The sequence below is a fragment of the Trachypithecus francoisi genome, unplaced genomic scaffold, assembly GCF_009764315.1.
Source record: "Trachypithecus francoisi isolate TF-2019V2 unplaced genomic scaffold, Tfra_2.0 Lachesis_group10, whole genome shotgun sequence".
In the NCBI taxonomy this organism is placed as follows: Eukaryota; Metazoa; Chordata; class Mammalia; order Primates; family Cercopithecidae; genus Trachypithecus; species Trachypithecus francoisi.
The window spans coordinates 84,429,844-84,456,613 of NW_022681455.1; the positions used below are offsets into that span (position 1 = coordinate 84,429,844).

Sequence of the window (26,770 nt, forward strand, 5' to 3'; positions counted from 1 at the left end):
TTTTTTTTTTGAGATGGAGAATTTTGCCCTGTTGCCCACACTGGAGTACAGTGGCGTGGTCTTGGCTTACTGCAACCTCTGCCTCCTGGGCAAGAGATTCTTTTGCCTCAGCCGCCTGAGTGGCTGGGATTACAGGCATGTGCCACCATGCCCAGCTAATTTTTGTATTTTTAGTACAGATGGGGTTTCACCATATTGGCCAGTCTGGTCTAGAACTACTGACTTTGTGATCTGCCTGTCTCAGCATCCCAAAGTGCTGGGATTACAGGTGTGAGCCACCATGCCTGGCTGCAAGGTACTGTTAATGGCTTTTAAATCATATTTAACAGAGAGTTCACACAAGTTAGTCCAATGTAGTTAGTGTTAGTGTCCAATAATATATGAACATACTTCAAGACAATTGCTTCTACATTTTCAATATAATTATTAATTGTGGTCTGAAAAACACACATAAAAGCAAGTGAGACTAAAAGTTGTGTCACAAAAAGAAAAAAAAAAGAAAATAAATCCAATGGATCAATTAATGCTGTCAACAGAACAGGCACGAATGTAACATTACATGTAATTTTTGTTTTCAAAAAAGACACTAAAATGCCACTGGATTAAAATGTATTTATGATTATTATTATTATTTTTGAGACAGGGTCTTGGTCTGTCACGCAGGCTGGAGTGAAGTGGTGCAATCATGGCTCACTACAGCCTTGAACTCCTAGGCTCATGTGATTCTCCTGCCTCAGCCTCCTGCCTCAGCCTCCTGACTGTGACTGCAGGTGTATGCCGCCATGCCTGGCTGATTTTTAAATTTCTTTTGCAGTGACAGGATCTCCCTATGTTTCCCAGGCTGGTCTCCAACTCCTTGGCTCAAGTGATCTTCCCACCTTGGCCTCCCAAAGTGCTGGGATTCCAGGTGTGAGCCACTGCACTCCACCAGACTATAATTTATTCAGAACATCTTTAGTGTTCATTCGCAGAGATCTTGATCTGCTCAGTAATGCCTTCACAACATCGATTATAGCCATCTTTTGCAGTGAATGGGTAGGCTGGTCTTCCTGTGGTAGTAGGGGGCAGTCTTTTTTTTTTTTTTAATCTTCATGTTTTATTTATTTATTATTTGTTTTTTAAATTATACATTGAACCAGGCGTGGTGGCTCATGCCTGTAATCCCAGCACTTTGGGAGGCCGAGGCAGTCGGATCACGAGGTCAAGAGTTCAAGACCAGCCTGGCCAACATGGTGAAACCCCATCTCTACTAAAAATACAAAAATAAGCTGGGCTTGGTGGCACATGCCTGTAATACCAGCCAATTGGGAGGCTGAGGCAGGGGAATTGCTTGAACCCAGGAGGCGGAGGTTGCCATGAGCCAAGACCACGCCACTGCACTCCAGCCTGGCAACAGAGCGAGACTCCGTCTCAAAAAAAAAAAAAAATTAAATTATACGTTAAGCTCTGTGATACATGTGCAGAACGTGCAGGTTTGTTACCTAGGTATACAAGTGCCATGGTGGTTTGCTGCACCCATCAACCCGTCATCTAGGTTTTAAGCCTCACATGCATTAGGTATTCGTCCTAATGCTCTCCCTCCCCCTTGATCCCCACCCCACAACAGGCTCCAGTGATGTTCCCCTCCCTGTGTCCATGTGTTCCCATTGTTCAGCTCCCACTTATGAATGAAAGCATGTGGTGTTTGGTTTTCTGTTCCTGTGTTAGTTTGCTGAGAATGATGGTTTCCAGTTTCATCTATGTCCCTGCAAAGGACATGAACTCATTCTCCTTTATGACTGCATAGCATTCCATGGTGTATATGTGCCACATTTTCTTTATACAGTCTATCATTGATGGGCATTTGGGTTGGTTCCAAGTCTTTGGTATTGTAAATAGTGCTTCAATAAACATACCTGTGCATGTGTCTTTATAGCAGAATGATTTATAATCCTTTGGGTATATACTCAGTAATGGGATTGATGGGTCAAATGGTATTTCTGGTTCTAGATCCTTGAGGAATCACCACATTGTCTTCCATTATGGTTGAACTGATTTACACTTCCACTGACAGTGTAAAAGCATTCCTATTTCTCCACATCCTCTCCAGCATTTGTTGTTTTCTGACTTTTTAATGATCACCATTCTAACTGGCGTGAGATGGTATCTCATTGTGGTTTTGATTTGCATTTCTCTAATGGCCAGTGATGATGAGCTTTTTTTTTTTTTATATGTTTGTTGGCTGCATAAATGTCTTCTTTTGAGAAGTGTCTGTTCATATCCTTTGCCCACTTTTTGATGGGGTTGCTTGTTTTTTCCTTGTAAATTTAAGTTCCTTGTGGATTCTGGATATTAGACCTTTGTCAGATGGATAGGTTGCAAAAATTTTCTCTCATTCTGTAGGTTGCCTGTTCACTCTGATGATAGTTTCTTTCGCTGTGCAGAAGCTCTTTAGTTTAATTAGATCTCATTTGTCAATTTTGGCTTTTGTTGCCATTGCTTTTGGTGTTTTAGACATGAAGTCCTTGCCCATGTCTATGCCCTGAATGGTATTGCCTAGGTTTTCTTCTAGGGTTTTTATGGTTTTAGGTTTTACATTTAAGTCTTTAATCCATCTTGAGTTAATTTTTGTATAAGGTGTAAGGAAGGAACCCAGGTTCAGCTTTCTGCATATGGCTAGCCAGTTTTTCCAGCACCATTTATAAAATAGGGAATCCTTTCCCCATTGCTTGTTTTTGTCAGGTTTGTTGAAGATCAGATGGTTGTAAATGTGTGGTGTTATTTCTGAGGCCTCTGTTCTGTTCCATTGGTCTATATATCTGTTTTGGTATCAGCACCATGCTGTTTTGGTTACTGTAGCCTTGTAGTATAGTTTGAAGTCAGATAGTGTGATGCCTTCAGCTTTGTTCTTTTGCTTAGGATTGTCTTGGCTATATGGGCTCTTTTTTGGTTGCATATGAAATTTATAGTAGTTTTCACAAGATCAATGACAGCCAACTTTTGCAGCAAATGGTTAGGCTGGTCCTCCTGTGGTAGTAGGGGGCAGTTTTGTTTTTCTTTTATTTTGAGACAGTCTCACTCTATCACCCAGGCTGGAGTGCAGTGACATGAACTTGGCTTACTGCAACCTCTGCCTCTGGATTCAGGTGATTCTCCTGCCTCAGCCTCCTGAGTAGCCAGGATTATAGGTGCCCACCACCACACCCAGCTAATTTTTGTATTTTTAGTAGAGATGGCATTTCACGATGTTGGCCAGGCTGGTCTCAAACTCCTGACCTCAAGTGATTCACCTGCTTCAGCCTCCCAAAGTCCTGGGATTAGAGGCGTGAGTCACCGAACCCGACCCTCTTTGCCCATTTTTAAATTGGGTTATTTATTATCTTGCTATTGAGTTGTTTATATGTTATGGATATTAACCATTTATCAGTTGTATGGTTTGCAAATATTTTCTTCCAGTCTCTAGGTTGTCTCTTCACTCTGTTAATTATTCCTTTATTGTGTAGAAGCTTTTTAGTTTGATGCAATTCCACTTGTCTGTTTTCGTTTTTGTTGCTTGTGCTTTCAGGATCATATAAAAAAATAATTGCCCAGACCAATGTCAAAGCTTTCCCTCTATGTTTGCTTCTAATAGTTTATAGTGTTGGCTCTTACATTTAAGCCTTTAACTCACTTTTTAATTTTTTTTTAATTTTTAAGTTTTATTTTATTTTAGACAGAGTCTAGCTCTATTGCCCAGGCTGGAGTGCAGTGGTGTAATCTCAGCTCACTGCAACCTCTGCCTGCCAGGTTCAAGAGATTCTCCTGCCTCAGCTTCCCGAGTAGCTGGACTTATAGGCATGTGCCACCACATCCAGCTAATTTTTTGTATTTTTAATAGAGACGGGGTTTCACCATGATGGTCAGGCTGGTCTCGAACTCCTGATCTAAGGTAATCCACCCACCTCAGTCTCCCAAAGTGCTGGGATTACAGGCATGAGCCACTGCTCCCAGCCCAATGCTTTTGATTTTTGTATTTGGTTTGAGATAAAGGCTCATTTATTCTTCTGCCTGTGGATATCCAGTGTTCTTAACACCATTTGTTAAAAAGACTGTCCTTTCCCCATTGTATGCTCTTGGCACCTTTGTTGAAAATTCGTTGATTGTAAATGCATGGGGTCATTTCTGAGCTCTCTATACTGTTCCATTGGTCAATATCTCTGTTTTTATGCCAGTGTCGTGCTGTTTTGCTGACTATACCTTTGTAGTGTATTTTGATGTCAGGTAGTGTGATACCTCTACCTTTATTGTTTATGCTCAAGATTGTCTTGGCTGTTTCAGGTCTTTCGTGACTTCATAATTTTAGTATTGTTTTTCCTATTTCTGTAAGAAATGCCATTGGGATTTTGGTAGGAATTACATTGACTCTATAGATCACTTTGAGTAGTATGGACCTTTAAAAAATATTCTTTCAATCTATAATATGAGATATCTTTCCCCTGATTTTTGTCTTAATTTTCTTTCATCAATGTTTTATAGTTTTAGTGAGCATATTTTTCACCTTCTTGGTTATATTAACTTTGTAAGTATTTTATTTTTTGATGCCATTGTAAATGGGATTAATTTCTTTTTCAGATAGTTTGTCATTAGTGTATAGAAATACAACTAATTTTTATATGTTCATTTTGTATTCCATAACTTTACTAAATTTGTTTATTAAATTTAATAACTTTTTTGTAGAGTATTTGTAACAAGTTTCTTATATATAAGATCATGTCAATTGCAAACAGGGACAATTTTTTTCTTTATTTCTAACTTGGATGCGTTTCTTATCTTTTTCTTGCCCAATTGCTCTGACTTGGACTTTCAGTACTGTGTTGAATAGAAGTGGTGAGTGTGGGCATCCTTGCCTTGTTCCTAATTTTAGTGGTAAAATAAATTTTTCACCACTGGGTATGATGTTAACCAGACACTTTTTGTTTATGTTCTTTATCATGTTGATGTAATTTCCCTGTATTTCTAGTTTGTTGAGGGTTTTTAATCATGAGTGGCTCTTCCTGTGGCCTGAATGTTTGTGTCTTGCTATTCATATGCTGAAGCCATAAGTTGAATTCATATGTTGAAGCCTAATTCTTTGTGTGATGGTATTTGTAGATGCGACCTTTGGAAGGTGTTTAGGTCATAAGAGTGTGGCCTTCATGAATAGGATTACTGCCCTTAGACAAAGCAAAATGATGGTTGCTTATGAACCAGAAAATAGGCTCTCACCAGATACTGAATCTGCTTGCCCCTTGATTTTGGATGTCACAAGTCTTCAGAACTATGAGAAATAAATTTCTATTGCTTGTAACTCATCCAGTCTATGTTGTTTGTTATACCAAATAAGCTAAGACAGATGTTTAATTTTATTAAATGCTTTCTTTTTTTTATTGATATGATCATGTTATTTTTATTCCTTATTCTGTTATTGTGGTACATCACATTTATTGATTTGCATATGTTGAGCCATCCTTGTGTGCCAGGAATAAAGCCCACATGGTCATGATGTATGATCCTTTTGCGCTATTGAATTTAGTTTGCTAGTATTTTATTTAGGATTTTGGATCTACGTTCAATAGGGAAATTGGCATGTAGTGATCTTTTCTCATGGTGTATTTGTTGGGATTTAGTGTGAGGATAGTGCTTGCCTCATACAATAAGTTTGGAAGTATTCTCTCCTCTTCAATTTTTTGGACGAGTTTGAGAAGAATTGATATTAATTCTTCTTTAAGTGTTTGGTAGAATTTGCCTGAGAAGCCATCAGGTCCTGGGCTTTTCTTTGTTAGGAGGACTTTGATTACTGATTCAATCTCCTTACTCATTATAGATCTGTTTAAACTTTCTATTGCCTTATGATTCAGGCTTGGTAGGTTGTATATTTCTAGGAATTTATCCATTCCTTCAAGGTTATCGAGTTTGTGAACATATAATTGTTCACAGTAGTCTCTTATGACCCCTTTTACTGCTATGGTATCAGTTGTATGTTCTTTAATTTATAATTTCACTTATCTGTTGTTTCTCCCTTTTTCCTTGGTCTACCTAAAAGCTTGTCAATTCTTTTTTTTTTTTTTTTTTTTGAGGCAGAGTCTTGCTCTGTTGCCCAGGCTGGAGTGCAGTGGCATGATCACAGCTCATTTCATTCTCCACCTCACAGATTCAAGTGATTCTCCTGCCTCAGGCTCCCGAATAGCTGGCATTACAGGCATGTGCCACTACACCTGACTGATTTTCATATTTTTAGTAGAGACAGGGTTTCACCATGTTGGTCAGGCTCGTTTTGAACTCCTCACCTCAGGTGATCCACCTGCCTCGACATCCCAAAGTGCTGGGATTGCAGGCATGAGCCACCGCGCCTGACCAAAGCTTGTCAATTCTATCTTTTTGAAAAATCAACTTAATTTCATTGATTTTTTTCCTATTCTCTATTTGATTTATTTTTCTGTGATCTTTATTATTTTCTTCCTTCTACTAACTTTAGGTTTAGTTTGTTCTTTTATTTCTCATTCCTCGAGGTGTAAAGTTAGGTTTTGTAATTGAAATCTTTCTTTTTGTTTTAAAGTTAGGTGTTTATCACTCTGAACTTCCCTTTAGTACTGCTTTTGCTGCTTCCCAGTAAGTTTGGCATATTACGCTTTTATTTTCATTTATCTCACATTATTTTCTAATTTCTTTTTTTTATCCATTGGTTGTTCAAGGGTGTATTGTTTAATTTTTACATATGTATGTTTTTTCCAGTTTTTCTTCTGGTATTGAATTTTAGTTTCATTCCATTGTGGTTGGAAAAGATTCTTTTTTTTTTTTTTTTTTTTTTTTTTTTGAGACGGAGTCTTGCTCTGCCACCCAGGCTGGAGTGCAGTGGCCGGATCTCAGCTCACTGCAAGCTCCGCCTCCCGGGTTTACACCATTCTCCTGCCTCAGCCTCCCGAGTAGCTGGGACTACAGGCGCCCGCCTCGTCACCTGGCTAGTTTTTTGTATTTTTAAGTAGAGACAGGGTTTCACCGTATTAGCCAGGATGGTCTCGATCTCCTGACCTTGTGATCCGCCCGTCTCGGCCTCCCAAAGTGCTGGGATTACAGGCTTGAGCCACCGTGCCCGGCCGGAAAAGATTCTTGATATAATTTCAATCATTTTAAATTTGTTAAGACTTGTTTTGTGACCTAACATGTGGTCTATCCTGGGGAATGGTCCATGTGTGCTTGAGAAGCATGTATATTCTGCAGTAGTTAGCTTGCGTATTTTGTATATGTCTGTTAAGGCCATTTGGTCCATAGTGTCATTCAAATGTACTATTTCTCTCTCTCTCTCTTTTTTTTTTTTCCTAGTTGTTCTACTTGCTATTGAAGGTAGGATTTTGAAGTTTCTTACTATTGAATTGCTGTTTATTTCTCCCTTCAGTTCTGTCATTATTTGCTTTATATATTTAGATGTCTGATGGGTGTGTATATAATTAGTTGTTACACAATATAAATAACTGATGGGTGTGTATATAATTAGTTGTTACAACTCCTGGTGAAATGGCCATTTCATCATTATATAATATCATCATTTGTTTCTTGACTTAAAGTCTATTTTGTCTGATATTAGCATGTCATTCTGCTCTCTTTTGGTTGCCATTTTCATGGAATAGCATTTTCTGCTCCTTTACTTTTAGCCTAAGTGTCAGTAACTACAAAGTGGGTATCTTGTAGACAGCATATAATTGGATTTTGTATTTTTATTAATTCTGCCACTCTGTTTTGAGAGTTTACTTCTGTTTACATTTAAAGTAATTATTGACAGAGCAGGATTTACTACTGCCATTTTGTTAATTGTTTTCTGTTTGTCATGTAGGTCTTTTGTCCCTCTTCTCTTGCTGTCTTCCTTTGGGTTTTATTGTTGTTAATTTTTGTATTAATATGCTTTCATTCTGTTCTCTTTTTGTGTATACAACTTCTAAAGGTATTTTCTTTGTGTTTTCCACAAAACATCTTATAATTATCATGGTCTATTTTAAGCTGATAACAACTGAACTGAAATCACATACACCCTATACTTTTATTCCCCATTACATGTTTTATGTTATTTGCAGGGGCCATTGAAAACAATATGCTAAGAATAGATAAGGCTCAAGGACAGTATCTCTAGCTAGTTGCACTTTTAATGAACTCCAGTAGTCAAGGACAGTATCTCTAGTTGAACTTTTAATGAACTCTAGTAGGCGCCAAGAAGGCAGACAAATAAGAAAGAGCTTAGAGACAAGGAACTAAGCAGAAGGTTACATCTGGGTGCAGAAAGTTTGTTTTGCATTGTGTTATTTTTGCTGACGTGGGGTTTATGGAGTATAAATAAAGTGAGGCGGAGGCTCTAGGCGCGGCCGCCATGTTCTCTGTTTGTCTTTGTCTCTTGTGTCTGTTCATTCTCCACCACCCCCGGCACGGTCCTCAATAGTTATTGATTCACAATTTACAGTTATTTATATTGTGTATCCAGTAACATAATTTTAGCTATAGTTTTTTTTTTTTTGAGGCGGAGTCTTGCTCTGTCGCCCAGACTGGAGTGCAGTGGCGCAATCTCGGCTCACTGCAAGCTCCGCCTCCCGGGTTCACGCCATTCTCCTGCCTCAGCCTCCCAAGTAGCTGGGACTACAGGCGCCCGCCACCTCGCCCGGCTAGTTTTTTGTGTTTTTAGTAGAGACGGGGTTTCACCATGCTAGCCAGGATGGTCTTGATCTCCTGACCTCGTGATCCGCCCGTCTCGGCCTCCCAAAGTGCTGGGATTACAGGCTTGAGCCACCGCGCCCGGCCCAATTTTAGCTATAGTTATTTTTAATATCTTTGTCTTATAACTTTTATACCATACTTGGCATTAAGGACATGACAAAATCACTTTTAAAATTTCTTTAAAATTTATTATTTGGCTGTTAGTTTTTCAGTATTACTCTTGCACATACTTTAAAGAGTCAAAATAGTTCCAAAAAGCTCACTGTTAAAAAAACAACAATTTCCACATACACTATGGTTTTGGCTTCATTTCCCCTGCTCTTGACAGAACCACTTTCAGCTCTTTCAATTCTCTATCTGTTCAAATTACATAATAATAATTTTGCTACTTTTTGATTTTTGTTTTAGCACTGACTTCCCACCATGGAAGGTGGAGATTGATCTCTTTTTCAGTTTTCCTTTTGCCACATAGTAGCACTCTTTTACCCCCATTCACTCCTCATGTTTACGTGATCATTTTGGTTAGTTCAGCATTCAGTATTTGCATTATTCTGGCTACATAAATGAAATTCAGCTGAGCTGAATAATATACTTTTACTTTTCCCTGTACCCAGGGAAATGCAGGTAATTAATAGAAACTTGGGTTTGGGTGTGGTGGCTCACACCTATAATCTTAGCACTTGAGAGGCTGATAGGGCAGAATTGCTTGAGCCCAGGAGTTCAAGACCGGCCTGGGCCACAAAGTGAGACCCTGTTTTTATTTTTTATTTTTTATTTTTTATTTTTTATTTATTTTTTTTTTGAGGTGGAGTCTTGCTCTGTCGCCCGACTGGAGTGCAGTGGCCAGATCTCAGCTCACTGCAAGCTCCGCTTCCCAGGTTTATGCCATTCTCCTGCCTCAGCCTCCCGAGTAGCTGGGACCACAGGCACCCGCCACCTCGCCCGGCTAGTTTTTTTTTTTTTGTATTTTTAGTAGAGACGGGGTTTCACCATGCTAGCCAGGATGGTCTTGATCTCCTGACCTCGTGATCCGCCCGTCTCGGCCTCCCAAAGTGCTGGGATTACAGGCTTGAGCCACCGCGCCCGGCCCAATTTTAGCTATAGTTATTTTTAATATCTTTGTCTTATAACTTTTATACCATACTTGGCATTAAGGACATGACAAAATCACTTTTAAAATTTCTTTAAAATTTATTATTTGGCTGTTAGTTTTTCAGTATTACTCTTGCACATACTTTAAAGAGTCAAAATAGTTCCAAAAAGCTCACTGTTAAAAAAACAACAATTTCCACATACACTATGGTTTTGGCTTCATTTCCCCTGCTCTTGACAGAACCACTTTCAGCTCTTTCAATTCTCTATCTGTTCAAATTACATAATAATAATTTTGCTACTTTTTGATTTTTGTTTTAGCACTGACTTCCCACCATGGAAGGTGGAGATTGATCTCTTTTTCAGTTTTCCTTTTGCCACATAGTAGCACTCTTTTACCCCCATTCACTCCTCATGTTTACGTGATCATTTTGGTTAGTTCAGCATTCAGTATTTGCATTATTCTGGCTACATAAATGAAATTCAGCTGAGCTGAATAATATACTTTTACTTTTCCCTGTACCCAGGGAAATGCAGGTAATTAATAGAAACTTGGGTTTGGGTGTGGTGGCTCACACCTATAATCTTAGCACTTGAGAGGCTGATAGGGCAGAATTGCTTGAGCCCAGGAGTTCAAGACCGGCCTGGGCCACAAAGTGAGACCCTGTTTTTATTTTTTATTTTTTATTTTTTATTTTTATTTATTTTTTTTTTGAGGTGGAGTCTTGCTCTGTCGCCCGGACTGGAGTGCAGTGGCCAGATCTCAGCTCACTGCAAGCTCCGCTTCCCAGGTTTATGCCATTCTCCTGCCTCAGCCTCCCGAGTAGCTGGGACCACAGGCACCCGCCACCTCGCCCGGCTAGTTTTTTTTTTTTGTATTTTTAGTAGAGACGGGGTTTCACCGTGTTAGCCAGGATGGTCTCGATCTCCTGACCTCGTGATCCGCCCGTCTCGGCCTCCCAAAGTGCTGGGATTACAGGCTTGAGCCACCGCGCCCGGCCGACCCTGTTTTTATTTTTAAAGTTTTTTTAAAAAAGAAATTATGGGTATCCTCTTGAGGTTGTGGTCTAAAGGTAAATAATTCCTTGATAAGGTCTAAGCTGCCCTAGTTCCTTGGTTGGTTGCAAGAGATGAGACTTGAGTAGAGCTTAGAGAACCTCTGTCTGGGTCATGCTGGATGACTGAGTTATATATCTCCTGTCTTTCCTACCCCCTCTCTCTCCACCTCTTTTTTGCCCTCAGCGGATAGCAGGCTCCAAGCTCGCTCCCAGGCTCCAGTATTTTGGTCAGTCACTGAGTGGGGGGCAGGACCTCACAATGGATGGACTGGTGGACCTGACTGTAGGAGCCCAGGGGCACGTGCTGTTGTTCAGGTGAGAATGCCTTTTGGAGTCAACCAGACATTCTCCTTTGAAGGAATGTTTCTTGTTTGAAGGTCCCTGATGGTTTTCTGGTGTCCCTGCAGGTCCCAGCCAGTACTGAGAGTCGAGGCAACTATGGAGTTCAATCCCAGGGAAGTGGCAAGGAATGTATTTGAGTGTAATGATCAGATGGTGAAAGGCAAGGAAGCTGGGGAGGTCAGAGTCTGCCTCCGTGTCCAGAAGAGCACACGGGATCGGCTAAGAGAAGGTGAGTCTCAAGAGGTTAAATGACCGAGGACATGAATGGGTGCTGCAACCCACTCTGCCCAGCCTTCTGGTTGTCCTGAACTGAGTTCTCATAGGCTCTGACAACTTTCTCCAAGCCTTACCTGAATGAGCAGGCTATTGCCCTGCTGGGTGGGGAAGTCCAGTGGACCTCCCTAAAGAGGTGGGCATGTGGCACTTTCTTACTCCCTCAGTTCTCCGGAGAACTGAGGTCCCCATGCCTGTGAACAAACCATGTTTTTGTTTTTTAATAAATGGAGAGAAAACCTATTTGGGGAGATTGAATTGATGAAGCTAAACAGAAATTTACAAAGCACTCACATACACATTTTATCACTGGTGACTTCTTCCCTTGTTCCTATTCTCAAAGAGTAGAATTGTGTTTGGGGTAGGAGAATGTAATGACAATACTAAGAATAACTGTCTCTAGTAGTGACAGTAGTAGGAATAACTGTCTCTAGTAATGACAGTACTAGAAAGAATTGTATCCTCTTTAAAGGTAAAATTATTAGCTGGGCATGATGGCAATTTCTTGTAGTCTCAGCAACTTGAGAGGCTGAGGTTGGAGGATCGTTTGAGCCCAGGAGGTTGAGGCCAGCCTGGGCAACATAGAAAGACCCATCCCTAAAAAATAATTACCTTTCTAGGAGCAGTTTTTCTGGGCTGAGGAGATAGCATTCCAGATATGAGGGCAGCCAGCATGGCTAGAAATTAAGAGCAAAATGTTAAAGAGTAGGGAATTGAAGAAGAGTTACCCCCAAACCTACATAGAAATCCCCCTCTACTCTTTGGCTGACTCCTAAGACATGAATGCCCAGGTCAGTACTCCAAGAAACCCAGTAGAAAACAGCAACTGAAAAGCCAAAGAACTGATCAGAGAATTCGGCAGCTCCCCCGTGCTGGTGGGACAGAGATTTGAGAGGCCTTGGTAAATGCCTTGGTCTTTCCATTGAGACAACTGAGTAGCAACCAAGAGAAACAATATACAATAGAAACAGACCCACAGGTGATTCAGAAATTAGAGTGATTGGATAGGAATTTTAAAAAGGTAACTATAATTAATATCTTCAAGAAAAAAGGGAAAGGATGAGAACTTCATCAAAAACCTGGAATTCATAAAATAGAGTCAAATGGAAACTCTAGAACCAAAAAACGCAATGACTGAAATGAAGAATTCAGTAAATAGATTTATAGCAGATTAGAAGCAGAACAGAGAATTAGTGAACTAGAAGACAAGTCATTTGAAAGTATCTGGATAAATATGCAGGTAAAAAGAATGAAAAATACAGAAAAACATCATAAGAGATGTGTGGGTTATGGTGAAAGATCTAACAAACATGTAATTGGAATTACAGAAAGTGGTGGTGGGGGAGGAGAGAGAGAGAAAGAGACAGAGAGAGAGAAAGAAAATAGGAAAGATGGAATAGGAAAGACAGAATAGCAAAGATGGAATAGGATGGAATAGGAAAGATGTTAAAGAATTTCCAACTTCACTTGGGAGCCGCCCCAGGCCAGGGGGCGACACCGCGTCCCCTCCCTTAGCCTAGCCGCCACCCAGCTTTAGGGCCTAAGGGCAAATCAAGCGCCCGGTCCTCCCGGCGCCGTGTGCGCGCCCGCCCAGGCCCTTGGCCACCGTCGCCGCGGGGACAGGCCGCGAGCCACAGAGGCCTGGTGCGCGCCCCACCCCTGAGCCCGCAGTAGGAGCGGCCTCAGCCCGTGAGCGGGGAGTCGTCCCCTTAGTCCTCCCTCGCACTCAGAGGGCCGCTGGGGCGGGGCAGGCCTTCGGGCCGAGGGCCACCCGGGCGGTCGAATCCCTCGACTCCCGCGGGTGGCCCGGCGAGGGAAGGAGCCGAGTTCGGTTCCCTCAAAATTATAAAAGCAGGAAAACGCAAGACAAAGAAATCCAACAAGGCTAGTGATTTCAGCGATATGGAGAATTGGCCAACGCCAAGTGAATCAGCGAACACTGGATTTCAGAGTGTCCTCAGCCAAGGAAATAAAAAGCCACAAAATAGAAAAGAAAAAGAAGAGAAGGTTGAAAAGAGAAGTAACAATGAGAGCAAAGAAAATCGGGAAACAAAGTTAAATGGTCCTGGTGAAAATGTCAGTGAGGATGAGGCTCAGTCAAGTAATCAACGAAAGAGAGCTAATAAGCACAAGTGGGTACCACTCTACTTAGATGATGTAAGATCAGAGAGTCAAGAAAGACCTGGATCCCGGAACAGCTCAAGATGTCAACCTGAAGCAAATAAACCAACACATAACAATAGGAGAAATGATACACGAAATTGGAGGTGAGACAGAGAAAAAAAGAGATGATCAAGATGAAGTTTCTAGTGTGAGAAGTGAGGGTGGTAATATCCGAGGTTCCTTTAAAGGTCGAGGAAGAGGCCGAGGACAGGGAAGAGGACGAGGAGGAGGAAATCCTCGACTGAACTTTGACTATTCATATGGTTATCAAGAACATGGTGAAAGGACTGATCGACCATTTCAAACAGGACTTAATACCAGCATGATGTATTACTGTGATGATGGTACAGGTGTACAGGTGTATCCTGTGGAAGAAGCATTGCTTAAAGAGTATATTAAGCATCAAATTGAATATTACTTCAGTGTAGAAAATTTGGAACGAGACTTCTTTCTTCGGGGAAAGATGGATGAACAAGGTTTCTTGCCTATTTCCCTGATTGCTGGTTTTCAGCGTGTTCAGGCTCTCATTACAAACCTTAATCACATCTTAGAAGCACTGAAGGATAGCACAGAAGTAGAAATCGTGGATGAGAAAATGAGAAAAAAGATAGAACCAGAAAAGTGGCCAGTTCCAGGCCCTCCTCCACGCAATGTGCCACCAACAGACTTCTCTCAACTGATTGATTGTCCAGAGTTTGTACCAGGCCAAGCCTTTTGCTCATATACAGTCAGGGTGATGATCTTCTTAAGCTCTTGGATGTCATTTGATCAGAATATGCAGTGAAATAGGTGACTCACTGAAATGCCATTATAAATACTGGAACAAATCCTGCTGCAAAAATGAAAGTGATCAGACTGTCTTCTGTTCAAGAATGTCTATTCCCACCTCCTGGTGGAGGAAGTTGGGCCAACACTGCAGTGGAGATAACCACCTTTGCGATAATGAGAGACAGACCAGAGGACTGCTACTCTTTTTATAGGAGCTGCCTATTTCTGTGTAATTGGCCTGGGCTGCATGGGCTGCTTTTATTCATGGTGGAAAAGTTAATTGTTATTATTCTGGAAATACCGCAAGAGTATGTTTTCTGTTTCCAGGGTTATGTACTTGTGTCCAGATGAATAAAGCAGAAAAAGGGGATTGAGTAGCATTTCCCAGATTCTTAAGTACTTTGCTATTTGATTTGCCTTTCAGTGTCCTGTACATTGCAAAACTCAGATATTGTCATGATGTTTCACTTGGACATAAGACTTATTAATGTGGACACTTAAGGGGTAAGGAATTTAAGAACTGGATGAGGATATTTCTTCCTTTACTCTTCAAAATGTATTTTTGATACATCAGTATGAGAGAACGTCCCATCAACAAAGCATCAATGATGGACAGTCTCACAGTATTTTTATCTTATGCTTCTTTGTCAGGCTTCTGCTTCTAATCCCAGTAAGCAAGTTGGACAGGCATTTTAAAAGCTGAAGAAAAGTGACATTATTTTAGCTAATGGTTTTTAATTTATTTTTTGTTAAGATATAATGGGTGATTATATCAGTTAGATTTATTTATTGTATCAACTTAGGTCCAAGATGATAGTTTTAGCCAGCTTGTGAACAGACATTGGGTAAGTTAGCTAAAATAACATATACTTTCTCTACAGGGTAGGTAAGATAGGTCAGTCAAGTTGGTAACCGTTTATGCATACTAATCTGTCCAATAACCGTCCATTAACCATTTATGCATACTAATAAAATTATAAGAATAATAAAAAAAAGAATTTCCCCAAACTGGCCAGTTGCAGTGGCTCACACCTGTAATCCCAGCACTTTGGGAGGCCGAGGCAGGTGGATCACCTGAGGACAGGAGTTTGAGACCAGCCTGGCCAACATGGTGAAACCCTGTCTCTACAAAAAATACAAAATTAGCAGGTGTGGTGGCACGTATCTGTAATCCCAGCTACTCAGGAGGCTGAAGCAGAATTGCTTGAAACTGGGAGGCAGAGGTTGGTTGCAGTGACCTGAGCTCGCCCCATTGCGTTCCAGCCAGGGTGACAAGAGTGAAAGTCCATTAAAAAAAAAAAATTCCCCAAACTGATGAAAGACATCAAGATTCTTTACAAAATCAAAGCAGGATAAATATGAAGGACATTATATCAATGTATGTTATAATCAAACTGCTGAAGACCAAAGACAGAGAGAAAAAAAATTTAAAGTAGCCAGAAAAATACAGTAAATTTTTTATTGAGTAACAGAATAGCTACCATTTATTGAGCACTTATTGTATAAAAGGCACTGTGCTAAATAGTTGATAAGCACTGTTTCATTTCCTTTTTACCATTGGGAGGGTGTCATTATTATCATTATTATCCTCACTTTAAAAATAAAGAATGGAGGCCAGGCGCAGTGGCTTACGCCTTTTATCTGAGTGCTTTGGGAGGCTGAGGCAGGTGGATTAGTTCGAGACTAGCCTGGCCAACATGGTGAAACCCTATCTCTATTAAAAATACAAAAATTAGCAGGACGTGGTGGCATGTGCCTGTAATCCCAGCTACTCGGGAGGCTGAGGCAGGAGAATTGCTTGAACCTGGGAGGCAGAGGTTGCAGTGAGCTAAGATTGCACCCCTGCACTCCAGCCTGGGCAACAGAGCGAGATTCTGTCTCAAAAAAGAAAATAAAAAATAAAAAAGAAAGGAAGGAAGGAAGAAGGGAAGGAAGGAAAGGAAGAAAAGGAAGGAAGGAAAGAAAGGAAAGAAGGAAAAAGGAAGGAAGGAAAGGAAGGAAGGGAGGAAGGAAAAGAAAGAAAGAGAAAGAAAGAAGGAAAGAAAGAAAGAAAGAAAAAAAAGAAAGGAAAAAGGAAGGAAGGAAGGAAGGAAGGGAGGGAGGGAGGGAGACTCAGAGAGTTCAGACAACATACCCCAAGTCACACAGCTGAGAAGCAGAGGAGCTGGGCCTCGAGCTCCCATCTGCCAGGCTCCCAGGTGCAGGCCGCTCACCCGCTGTGCCACCCTGTCCCTTCAGGGCAGATCCAGAGTGTTGTGACTTACGACCTGGCTCTGGACTCCGGCCGCCCACATTCCCGCGCTGTCTTCGGTGAGACAAAGAACAGCACGCGCAGGCAGACGAAGACCTTGGGGCTGACCCAGACTTGTGAGACCCTGAAGCTACAGTTGCCGGTGAGCAGGAGAGTGGCCAGAACCCTGTGTTCTCCAAGCATGGGGTGGGCTTGGGGAGCTAAGGAGGGCAGATCCCCAAATCCCGGCTATCTCTTAGGATTGCATCGAGGACCCAGTGAGCCCCATTGTGCTGCGCCTGAACTTCTCTCTGGTGGGAACTCCCTTGTCTGCTTTCGGGAACCTCCGGCCAGTGCTGGCTGAGGATGCTCAGAGACTCTTCATAGCCTCAGTGAGTCTGGAGTTGGGGTCCTGCAGGGGTGTGGAAGAGACCAGAGGCCAAGGTGGTTGAAAGTCATTTTATTTGATTGCATCTAATTTTACTTCAACATTTTATTTTATTGTTTAATTTCACAACATTTGGTTATTTCCTTTCCTTTCATTTGATCATATTCATTTTTAAAAGTTTCCCTTTGAGAAGAATTGTGGCAATGACAGCATTTGCCAGGATGACCTCAGCATCACCTTCAGTTTCATGAGGTGAGTTTCCTTTCCTTTCCTCCTCGCCTCCTCCAGAGGAGGACCCGTACCATAACCCGCTGTGTTCTCCTCCTGGCCCCCAAGGGAGCCGGGTGTTCCTGGGCTCTGAGGTCCCGTGTGGCTGCCCCTCTACTGTTGTCTCTCATCCAGTGCCTGAGTCTCCGTTCCGCTGAAGCAGGCTTTGCCACAGGGAAGCCCCCAGTGCCCCACCCCCGGCCTGTCTTCTTCCCACAGCCTGGACTGCCTCGTGGTGGGTGGGCCCCGGGAGTTCAACGTGACAGTGACTGTGAGAAATGACGGCGAGGACTCCTATAGGACACAGGTCACCTTCTTCTTCCCGCTTGGCCTGTCCTACCGGAAGGTGTCCAGGCTCCAGGTAACCACATCCTTCTCAGGCTCCATCTGACCTTTGCTTCACCGTCCTCATGGCTGGAGGTGGACATCACCGCCTTTGCCTCCCTTGCCTTCCAGAACCAGCGCTCACAGAGATCCTGGCGCCTGGCCTGTGAGTCTGCCTCCTCCACCGAAGTGCCTGGGTCCTTGAAGAGCACCAGCTGCAGCATAAACCACCCCATCTTCCCAGAAAACTCAGAGGTCAGAACTCCTGGCTCCTCCCCTCCTTTTTTCTTTGATTTCTTTGGGGATTCTTTTCTTCTTCTCTTCTTTAGTAGTGATTCCTTTTTGTACAAAACAGCTTTATTGAGATATAATTCACATACCATCCAATTCACCTATTTAAAGCATACATTTCAAACTCAGCACAGTGGCTCATGCTTGTAATCCTAGCACTTTAGGAGGTTGAGGCAGGAGGATTGCTTGAGTCCAAGAGTTTGAAACCAGCCTGGGTGACATGGCGAGACCCTGTCTCTACAAAAACTGTAAAAATTAGCTGGGGGTGGTGGTGCACACCTGTAGTCCCAGCTACTTGGGAGGCTGGGGTGGGAGGATCTTCTAAGCCTGGGTGGTTGAGGCTGCAACAAGCTACGATAACACCACTGCACTGTAGCCTGGGCAACAGAGTGAGACCCTGTCTCAAAAATAAATAAAATAAAATAAAATAAAATAAAATAAAATAAAATAAAGCATACAGTTCAGTGGCTTTGAGCGAATTCACAGGGTCTTGCATCCATCATCATGATCCATTTCAGAACATCTTCATTACGTCACAAAGAGCCTCTGTTCCCGTTGGCCCTCAACCCCAATCCTCCCATCTCCCCCAGCTCTAGGCAACCACTAATCTACTTTGCGCCTATAGATTTGCCTATTCTGGACATTTCATATAAATGAAATGATGCCGTGTGTGGCCCTTTCGCTAGCATAGTATTAAGCAAGGACTTAGCAAGGACCATTCCATCGTTGTATGTGTCACTACTTCATTGCTTTACATTAAAAAATTTTTTAATATGTTTTTTGAGATGGAGTCTCACTTCATCACCCAGACTGGAGTGCAGTGATGCAATCTTGGCTCACTGCAACCTCTGCCTCCCAGGTTTAAGCGACTTGTGCCTCACCCTCCCAAGTAGCTGGGGTTACATGTGCCTGCCACCAGGCCCAGTTAAGTTTTGTATTTTTAGTAGATACAGGGTTTCGCCATGTTGGCCAGGCTGGTCTCGAACTCCCAACCTCAGGTGATCCACCTGCCTCAGCCTCCCAAAGTGCTAGGATTACAGGCGTGAGCCACCATGCCCGGCCTTAGTTGCTTTTTATTTGGTGAACAATATCCTGTTGTATGGATGGACCATATTTCATGTCTCCATTAATCAGATGACGGGCATTTGGGTTATTTCTTCTCTCCTATTTCTATCATTGCTTCTCCTTTCTCCCATTCCAGGTCACCTTTAATATCACATTTGATGTGGACTCTAAGGCTTCCCTTGGACACAAACTGCTCCTCAAGGCCAATGTGACCAGGTGCTGTCTGCCAGGCTTCTGCATGCAGTTGCCCTTCTGAGGCCCCAGCTCCTGGCCCAGGGTGGGCCTTTGCCCTTTGCCCACTGGTTCTCCCTTCAACGCATTTGTTCACTTAGCAAACACTCACTGAGCACCTACCACGTGCTGGGTCTTGTGCTGAGTGCTGGTGGGACAGTGGTGGATCACACGTTGGTAGTTCCTGCCTTCTCAGAGATGATAATTTAGTGGCAAAGACAGGCAAGAAAACTAGCCATTAATCTTGCATCTCAAATCCAGTATGAGATGCAAGATTAGATGGCGGATGGCCAGTGTTCTTGGGAGTCTGGTGTTCAGAGAAGATTCCTAAAGAAAATATATTTAGGAGCTGGATGTGGTGGCTCAGCCCTGTAATACCAGCACTTTGGGAGACTGAGGCAAAACAATGACTCGAACCCAGGAGTTCAAAATCAGCCTGGACAACATATCAATACCCTGTTTCTACAAAAAATACAAAAATTAGCCAGGCATGGTGGTGCATGCCTGTAATCCCAGCTACTCAGGAGGCTGAGGCACAAGAATTGCTTGAGCCTGGAAGAGTGAGGCTGTAGTGAGCTGAGATTGTGCCACTGCACTGCAGCCTGGGCAACAGAGTGAGACCCAGTCTCAAAAAAACAAAAAATAGATAAAATAAAAATAAAAAGAAAAGAAAATGAAAGGGGGAAAAAAAGAAAATATATTCAGACAAAGCAAAAGCATGAACTGAGGGCGGGCATGAAGATGGAAGGCAGGAAGCAGATACCAGGGATGGGAAGATCAAGGTGTGTTTAAGAGTGGCCTCAGCATGAAATGCAGGGTTGAAGGAGCTGGTGGTGGTTAGATACAGGCCATGTCCCAAAATGGCTGATGGGTGTTGCTAGGGATTTGCAGTTTCGCCTCTGGGAGTGACATAATCATATTGGCATGTTAGAACCATCACTCTTCAGGAGGGCTGACCATTGGGGTGGGAGCAGGTGTGAATTCAGGGACCAGTTAGAGGAAAGTGGCTGTAGACATCCAGGTGGAGAGGGATGGGCCTGGGCTAGGCGGGGGCAGGAGTTGGAGAGCAGCGGGGTTTCAGACGCAGAGATAACAGGACTTGGTGGCTGATTGGAGGCAGGGAGTGAGGTAGAGGGAGGAGGAAAGACTGTCCATTCTCAAGAGCTTGCTGGAGCTCTCTCTTTCTTTCCAGTGAGAACAACATGTCCAGAACCAACAAAACCAAATTCCAACGGGAGCTGCCAGTGAAATATGCTGTCTACATGGTGGTCACCAGGTGCTGGCTTCAGGACTTTAGCTGAGCCTCCCTTCTGGGCTGGACATGACTGATCTGTGTGCATGAGTCTGCATGTCTGTGTGTGTGTGAGTCTGAGGATCTATGTGCATGTGTATGTGTGCATGGGTGTGTATGTGCGCATGGGTGTGTGTGAAGATCTATGTGCATGTTTGTGTGCATGGATGTGTATTTGTGCATGTGTGTGTCTGAGGATCTATTTGCATGTGTGTATGTGTGCATGGGCGTGTGTTTGTGCATGTGAGTGGGATCTATGTGCATGTGTATGTGTGCAAGGGTGTGTATTTGTGTGTCTGAGGATCTATGTGCATGTGTGTATGTGTGCATGGGTGTGTATTTGTGTGAGAATCTATGTGCATGTGTATGTGTACATGGGTGTGTATTTGTGCATGTTTGTGAGTGTGAGGATCCTTGTGCGTGTATTTGTGCATGTGTGTCTGAGGATCTGTGTGCATGTATGTGTGCATGGGTGTGTATTTGTGTGTGTGTGTGAGGATCTATGTCCATGTGTGTGTGTGACAGGATCCATGTGCATGTATGTGTGCATGGGTGTGTGTCCATGGGTGTGTATTTGTGCATGTATGTGTATCTGAGGAGCTATGTGTGCATATGTGTGTATGTGAATGAGTGTGTATTTGTGCGTGTGTGTGTCTGAGGGTCTATGTGCATGTATATGTGCATGGGTGTGTATTTGTGTGCGTGTGTGTGTGTCTGAGGGTCTACGTGCATGTGTGTATGCGTTCGTGGGTGTGCATTTGTGCATGTGTGTATAAGTGGCCCAAATGGACACGCACTGTGTGTCCAGCACACATTGCTTCCCCCATCCCCCCTGCACTCTACCACATCTCTACCCCCCAGGCCTTCATACCCATTACCCATGTGCCTGTTCGCTCCTTACACACTTAGCCTGAGACACCCTCCCAGGGCACCCATCATGTTTTGTCACCTCCTGTCCCTTCTTTCTCCCTTCAGCCATGAGGTCTCCACTAAATATCTCAACTTCACGGCCTCAGAGAATACCAGTCGCGTCATGCAGCATCAATATCAGGTGGGGAGCTGGGGCATCTTGGTCCCGAGAAGGAGGCTGGGGAGGAAAATCGATGGTAGACAATGCAGAAACAGGGATGGGAAATGTGCGCAAGGCGCGTGTGGTGTGCCAGACTTGGTCCACGCTGCTGTCAGTATGTACACATGCACGCACGTATGTATGTGACATGCACACACGTAATTATCTTGTGTTACCTTCGTAACGACTCTGTGGGGCACTGTCATGATCCCCAGTTTACAGATGAAGAAACTGAGGCTCAGAGAGGTTTACAGAACACGCCCGAGGTCTCCCACCGAGTAAGTGGGAGACCTAGGACTGGAGACCAGGCCATGTGGCACTGGAATGTATATTAGGTGTACACTCGACTCTCTCAAACAGGAAGGGGCAGGACGCCTCGGCCTGTGGCCTGCCCCGTAGGGAGGGGAGGCTGATTTTCCAGGCTGGTGGGGGAGGAAGGCCAGAGCCCTGACCCCGCCCTCCCCGGTGCAGGTCAGCAACCTGGGGCAGAGGAGCCTCCCCATCAGCCTGGAGTTCTCGGTGCCCGTCCGGCTGAACCAGACGATCATATGGGACCGCCCCCAGGTCACCTTCTCCGAGGTGAGCGGAGCTCGTCCTGACTCCCACAGCGCCCTGCGCCTTCCTCTCACCTCTGTTTCCGCTGTTGGGTTTTGGAGCCGCTCCCCCTCCCTCCTGGACCTAAGCCATCTCACTTCTTGAGAGACCGGCCCTGGCGCCTTCATCTCTGCCCCTTCTCAGTGCGTCTCTTTCCTCAGAGCCTCTCGAGTACGTGCCACACCAAGGAAAGATTTCCCACCCCTCACACCGACTTTCTGGCTAAGCTTCGGAAGGACCCAGTGGTGGTGAGAAGCTAAATCAGTCCCAGGGCCATATGGAGACCCAGCGCGCTTCCCTGCTGCAACCTGTATGGTCTCTGAGCACACGGGGAGGGGTGTTCTTTGCCTTCTGCTTCCTTACCCGTCCCCTCCTCTCCTGCGTTCCCCAGAACTGCTCCATCGCTGTCTGCCAGATAATCCAGTGTGACATCCCGTTCTTTGGCATCCAGGAAGAATTCAATGCCACCCTCAAAGGCAACCTCTCGTTTGACTGGTACATCAAGGTGTGTGGGGTCCTGATGCTTCGCCGGGCACAGGCGTGGTGCTCAGGGGCCCAGGTGCAGTGCACACCCGCTCTCTTCCACAGACCTCGCATAACCACCTCCTGGTCGTGAGCACAGCTGAGATCTTGTTTAACAATTCCACGTTCACCCTGCTTCCGGGACAGGGGGCGTTTGTGAAGGCCCAGGTACCTGTCTTGGATGCTGAGGAACTATTGGAGGGAGAAGGGCTGGGCTTGTGGAGATCTTTGGGGGAGGGGACAGAGAGACACAAAGAGAGAGGGAGAGAGAGAGACACAGCAACAGAGAGACATAAGGAGAGAGACAGACATAAAGAGAGACAGAGACAGAGAGATAGAGACAGAGGGAGCAACAGATACAGAGACAGATACAAAGGAGAGAGAGAGAGAGACAGAGACAGTGAGAGATGGAGATAGAGACAGATAGAGACAGAGACAGATACAGAGCGAGACAGAGACAGGGAGAGATGGAGATAGAGACAGAGACAGATACAGAGTGAGACAGAGACAGTGAGAGATGGAGATAGAGAGGCAGAAAGAGAGAAAGAGGACAGAGAAACCGAGGGAGGAGGGAGAGGAGGGAGAAGAGGTGGGGGAGGAGGACTGAGGGCTGGGATTCTGGGGGACTTGAGGAGGGGTTCCCCACTTGATTCAGGGGTGCACATGGTGTGAATGGGGAACCCCCAGAAATCCGGAGTCGTCTCCCCTGACGTCCCTCCTTCCTCCCCCAGACGGAGACCAAAGTGGAGCCGTTCGAGGTCCCCAACCCCTTGCCGCTCATCGTGGGCAGCTCTGTGGGGGGGCTGCTGCTCTTGGCCCTCATCACCGCCGCGCTGTACAAGGTGCTCCCCTCCGTTCCCCCACCCCTCCCTTCCTCCTCTAGGGCCTCGCACTGCAGCTCCGTGCCTTGGTTTCTCCAGCGGGGCTGCCAGCTCTGTGACTGGGGCGAGTCCGGGAGTCTCTCTGCGCCTCAGTCCGTCTTAGGGAGGGTGGCCAGGTTCATGCGCAGGGCGCCCTGAGAACGCCCCAGGTACAAACGCCACCAAATGCGTAGTCGCCCTCCTTGTTGTAGTTTCTGTTTCTCTCCAGGCCCTGAAGCGGATGTCACTCTCCTCCCGCCCCGCCCTCCTGGGTCCCTTCTGTCTCCGCTGCGCGCTCTGGGACCCGTGCTGGCCCTCCCGCCCCCTCCCCCTGGTCTGCGGAGTCGCCCGCTCCCTGCCTGTTGTCACCCTCACTGCCCTCCTCTGCCCCGCAGCTCGGCTTCTTCAAGCGGCAGTACAAGGACATGATGAGTGAAGGGGGTCCCCCGGGGGCCGAACCCCAGTAGTGGCTCCTTCCCGACCGACCGAGCTGCCTCTCCGTGGCCAGCAGGACTCTGCCCAGACCACACATAGCCCCCAGGCTGCTGGACACACCGGACGGCGAAGTCTCCCCCAGACAGGACCAGCTTGGGCTTACATTTGTGTGTGTGCAAGTGTGTATGTGCATGTGTGTGAGTGTGTGCAAGTGTCTATGTGCAAGCGTGTGCACATGTGTGCGTGTATGTGCACTCACGTGTCCACGTGTGTGTGCAAGTATGTGAGTGTGTCCAAGTGTGTGCAAATGTGTGTAAGCGTATGTATATGTGTGTGCATGTGTGTGAGTGCATGTGTGTGCTCAGGGGTGTATGGCTCATGTGTGTGACTCAGATGTCTCTGGCGTGTGGGTAGGTGGCGGCAGCGCAGCCTCTCCGGCAGAAGGGAACTGCCTGGGCTCCATTGTGCGTGGGTGAAGCCGCTGCTGGGTTTTCCTCCGGAAGAGGGGACGGTCAATCCTGTGGGTGAACACAGAGGGAAACGCAGCAGCTCCTCTCCACTGAAGGAAGTGGGACTTCCTGTCGCCGGAGAGCCTGCGGGGTCTGCGGGAGCCAGCGCAGCTTGGATGGAGATTCCGTGAGAAGCCGTGGGTGGAACCAGGAGCCTCACCAAACCCACTCCACACCAGCGCTGATGCCCAGTAAAGATGTCCACTGAGGAATGATGAATCTCCCTTTATGGATTCATTTATTATTTCAATGTGACTTTAATTTTTTCAATGGATAAGCCTGTCTACGGTACAAAAATCAAAAAGCATTCAAGAGTGTACAGTGAAAAGTCTCCCTTTCCAGATATTCAAGTCACCTCCTTAAAGGTAGTCACGCTTGTGTTTTGAGGTTTCCTTCAGATTCCAGGTGATGTGCAAATGTACGCACGTGTGCACACACACACACCACACATACACACACACACGTTTTTTACACAAATGGTAGCATACTTTATATTGGTCTGTATCTTGCTTTTTTTCACTAATGTTTCTCAGACATCGGTTCATATTGACATAAATTACTTTTTTATTCTTTTATACCGCTGCATAGTATTCCATTGTGTGAGTGTACCATAGTGTATTTAACCAGTCTTCTTTTTGATATATTATTTTCAATCTCTTGTTATTGCATCAATGCTGAGTTAATAAATCAAATATATGTCATTTTTGCATATAGGTAAGGATAATTTATAGGATATGTTCCTGGAAGTTTGGGTTCTCCCAGAAGCAAACCCAAAATTTGAGTGAAACAAGCATATTTAAGAGGTGGCAGGCCAGGCACGGTGGCTCACACCTGAAATCCTAGCATTTTGGGAGGTGAAGGTGTGAGGATTGCTTGAGCTCAGGAGTTCGAGACTAGCCTGGGCAACATATTGAGACCCTGTCTCCTGAAAAATTAAAAAAAAAATTAGCCAGGCCTGGTGTTACGTGCCTGTAGTCACAGCTACTTCGGAGGCTGAGACAGGAGAATTACTTGAGCCCAGGAGGTCTAGACTGCAGTGAGCCATGATCACACCACTGCACTCCAGCCTGGGTGACAGAGTGAGATCTTTTCTCAAAAATAAACAAAATAATAAAGGCCGGGCATGGTGGCTTATGCCCCTGTAATTCCAGCACTTTGGGAGGCTGAGGCAGGTGGATCACCTAAGGTCAGGAGTTTGAGACCAGCCTGTCGAACATGGTGAAACCCTGTCTCTACTAAAAATACAAAAAAAATTAGCCAGGCGTGGTGGCAGGCGCCTGTAATCTCAGCTACTTGGGAGGCCGAGGAAGGAGAATTGCTTGAACCTGGAAGGTAGATGTTGCAGTGAAATATGATTGCACCACTGCACTCCAGCCTGGGTGACAGAGCAGGACTCCATCTTAAAAAAATAATAATAAATAAAAATAAAATAAAGAGATGGCTCCAGGAAATACCAAGGAAGGGAGGGCTGCCAATAACAGGTGTATCATACACAGAGAAGCTGCTGTGAGTTCCTGGAGCTTCATCCCACTGGGCAGTTCTGGGAGGCAGTGCAAACACGCGCCTCAGTATCACCCCACCCAAGGGAGAAGACTGGAGAACGTAGACACCGATTCCACTTAGCTATTGGATGAGGGCTGCTCTTGGTGGGTGGTGTTAATTTCATACCACTCTGGCCTGCCCTGAGTGTGAGCAGAGCGGGCTCTAGTGGCCAGAGAAAGCGATACCAGTGCTGCCGGCTCCGTGTCTGACAGGTGAACACAGCCCCTGGCACTGTCTTTTTGGTTCAGGTCAGGGCACCAGCAGCACTTGCTGCCAAGGTGTGTGCAAGTGACGTTTTGGTGGGTGCTTCCTCAGAGGGAGGACGCCCAGTGCCTGTCTCTCATACTTTGCAAACACAGTAAACACTACCCTGGCTGAACATACATCCTCTCTAATCCTCACACCAGTCCTTGGTATTTATATGAATTTCACTTATGAGGACACCAAGGCTTAGATAGATCATACTGATTGCCTGAGTTCATACAGCTGAGAAGGAATGGAGCTAGGAATTGATCCCAGCTCTGCCTAGCTCTAAAGCTTTTCTCTTTTACTGTCCTGACAGCCTCAGAGGAATGGCCCCAGAGCAGGCATGAGGGAGTGTGGGGAGAGGGTGGCTGTTATTTAACTGTTATGATATTAGGTTAAAGCATATGAAATTGATGACATGTTTTTGGACTAAAATGGTTCTTTCTTTTTCTTCTTTCTTTTTTTCTTTCTTCCTTTCTTTTTCTTTCTTTCTCTTTCTTTTCTTTCCTCTCTTTC

At 44.7% G+C, this 26,770-nt stretch overlaps 2 protein-coding genes and 1 long non-coding RNA gene across 5 annotated transcripts in view; 2 read left to right on the forward strand and 1 right to left on the reverse strand.

Moving 5' to 3' along the window:
- ITGAM (integrin subunit alpha M) overlaps positions 1-25,175 on the forward strand; it is an 82,850-nt gene extending 57,675 nt beyond the window's left edge. For all 3 annotated transcript variants that reach the window (XM_033218226.1, XM_033218227.1, XM_033218228.1), the window contains 16 exons: positions 11,029-11,159; positions 11,252-11,415; positions 16,629-16,783; positions 16,881-17,012; positions 17,187-17,260; positions 17,495-17,636; positions 17,732-17,854; positions 19,092-19,171; positions 20,379-20,462; positions 21,453-21,528; positions 22,018-22,125; positions 22,302-22,388; positions 22,532-22,645; positions 22,729-22,830; positions 23,394-23,504; positions 23,918-25,175. In XM_033218226.1, coding sequence (XP_033074117.1) covers positions 11,029-11,159; positions 11,252-11,415; positions 16,629-16,783; positions 16,881-17,012; positions 17,187-17,260; positions 17,495-17,636; positions 17,732-17,854; positions 19,092-19,171; positions 20,379-20,462; positions 21,453-21,528; positions 22,018-22,125; positions 22,302-22,388; positions 22,532-22,645; positions 22,729-22,830; positions 23,394-23,504; positions 23,918-23,989 — 1,755 coding nt within the window. In that variant the 3' untranslated portion in view covers positions 23,990-25,175. The remainder of the gene's footprint in view (positions 1-11,028; positions 11,160-11,251; positions 11,416-16,628; positions 16,784-16,880; positions 17,013-17,186; positions 17,261-17,494; positions 17,637-17,731; positions 17,855-19,091; positions 19,172-20,378; positions 20,463-21,452; positions 21,529-22,017; positions 22,126-22,301; positions 22,389-22,531; positions 22,646-22,728; positions 22,831-23,393; positions 23,505-23,917) is intronic.
- Positions 11,434-15,376, forward strand: LOC117087700 (la-related protein 1B-like). The gene is given in 2 exon segments (XM_033218229.1): positions 11,434-13,739; positions 13,741-15,376. Coding segments are annotated over 2 exon segments (1,044 nt in total). The 5' UTR covers positions 11,434-13,361; the 3' UTR covers positions 14,407-15,376.
- On the reverse strand, positions 19,165-22,639 carry LOC117087701. Its single transcript, XR_004438888.1, has 3 exons — positions 22,504-22,639; positions 21,427-21,564; positions 19,165-19,513 (listed from the first exon to the last, which is right to left on the reverse strand). It is a non-coding gene; the product is annotated as an uncharacterized LOC117087701 (long non-coding RNA).
- Positions 25,176-26,770: the final 1,595 nt, after the last annotated feature.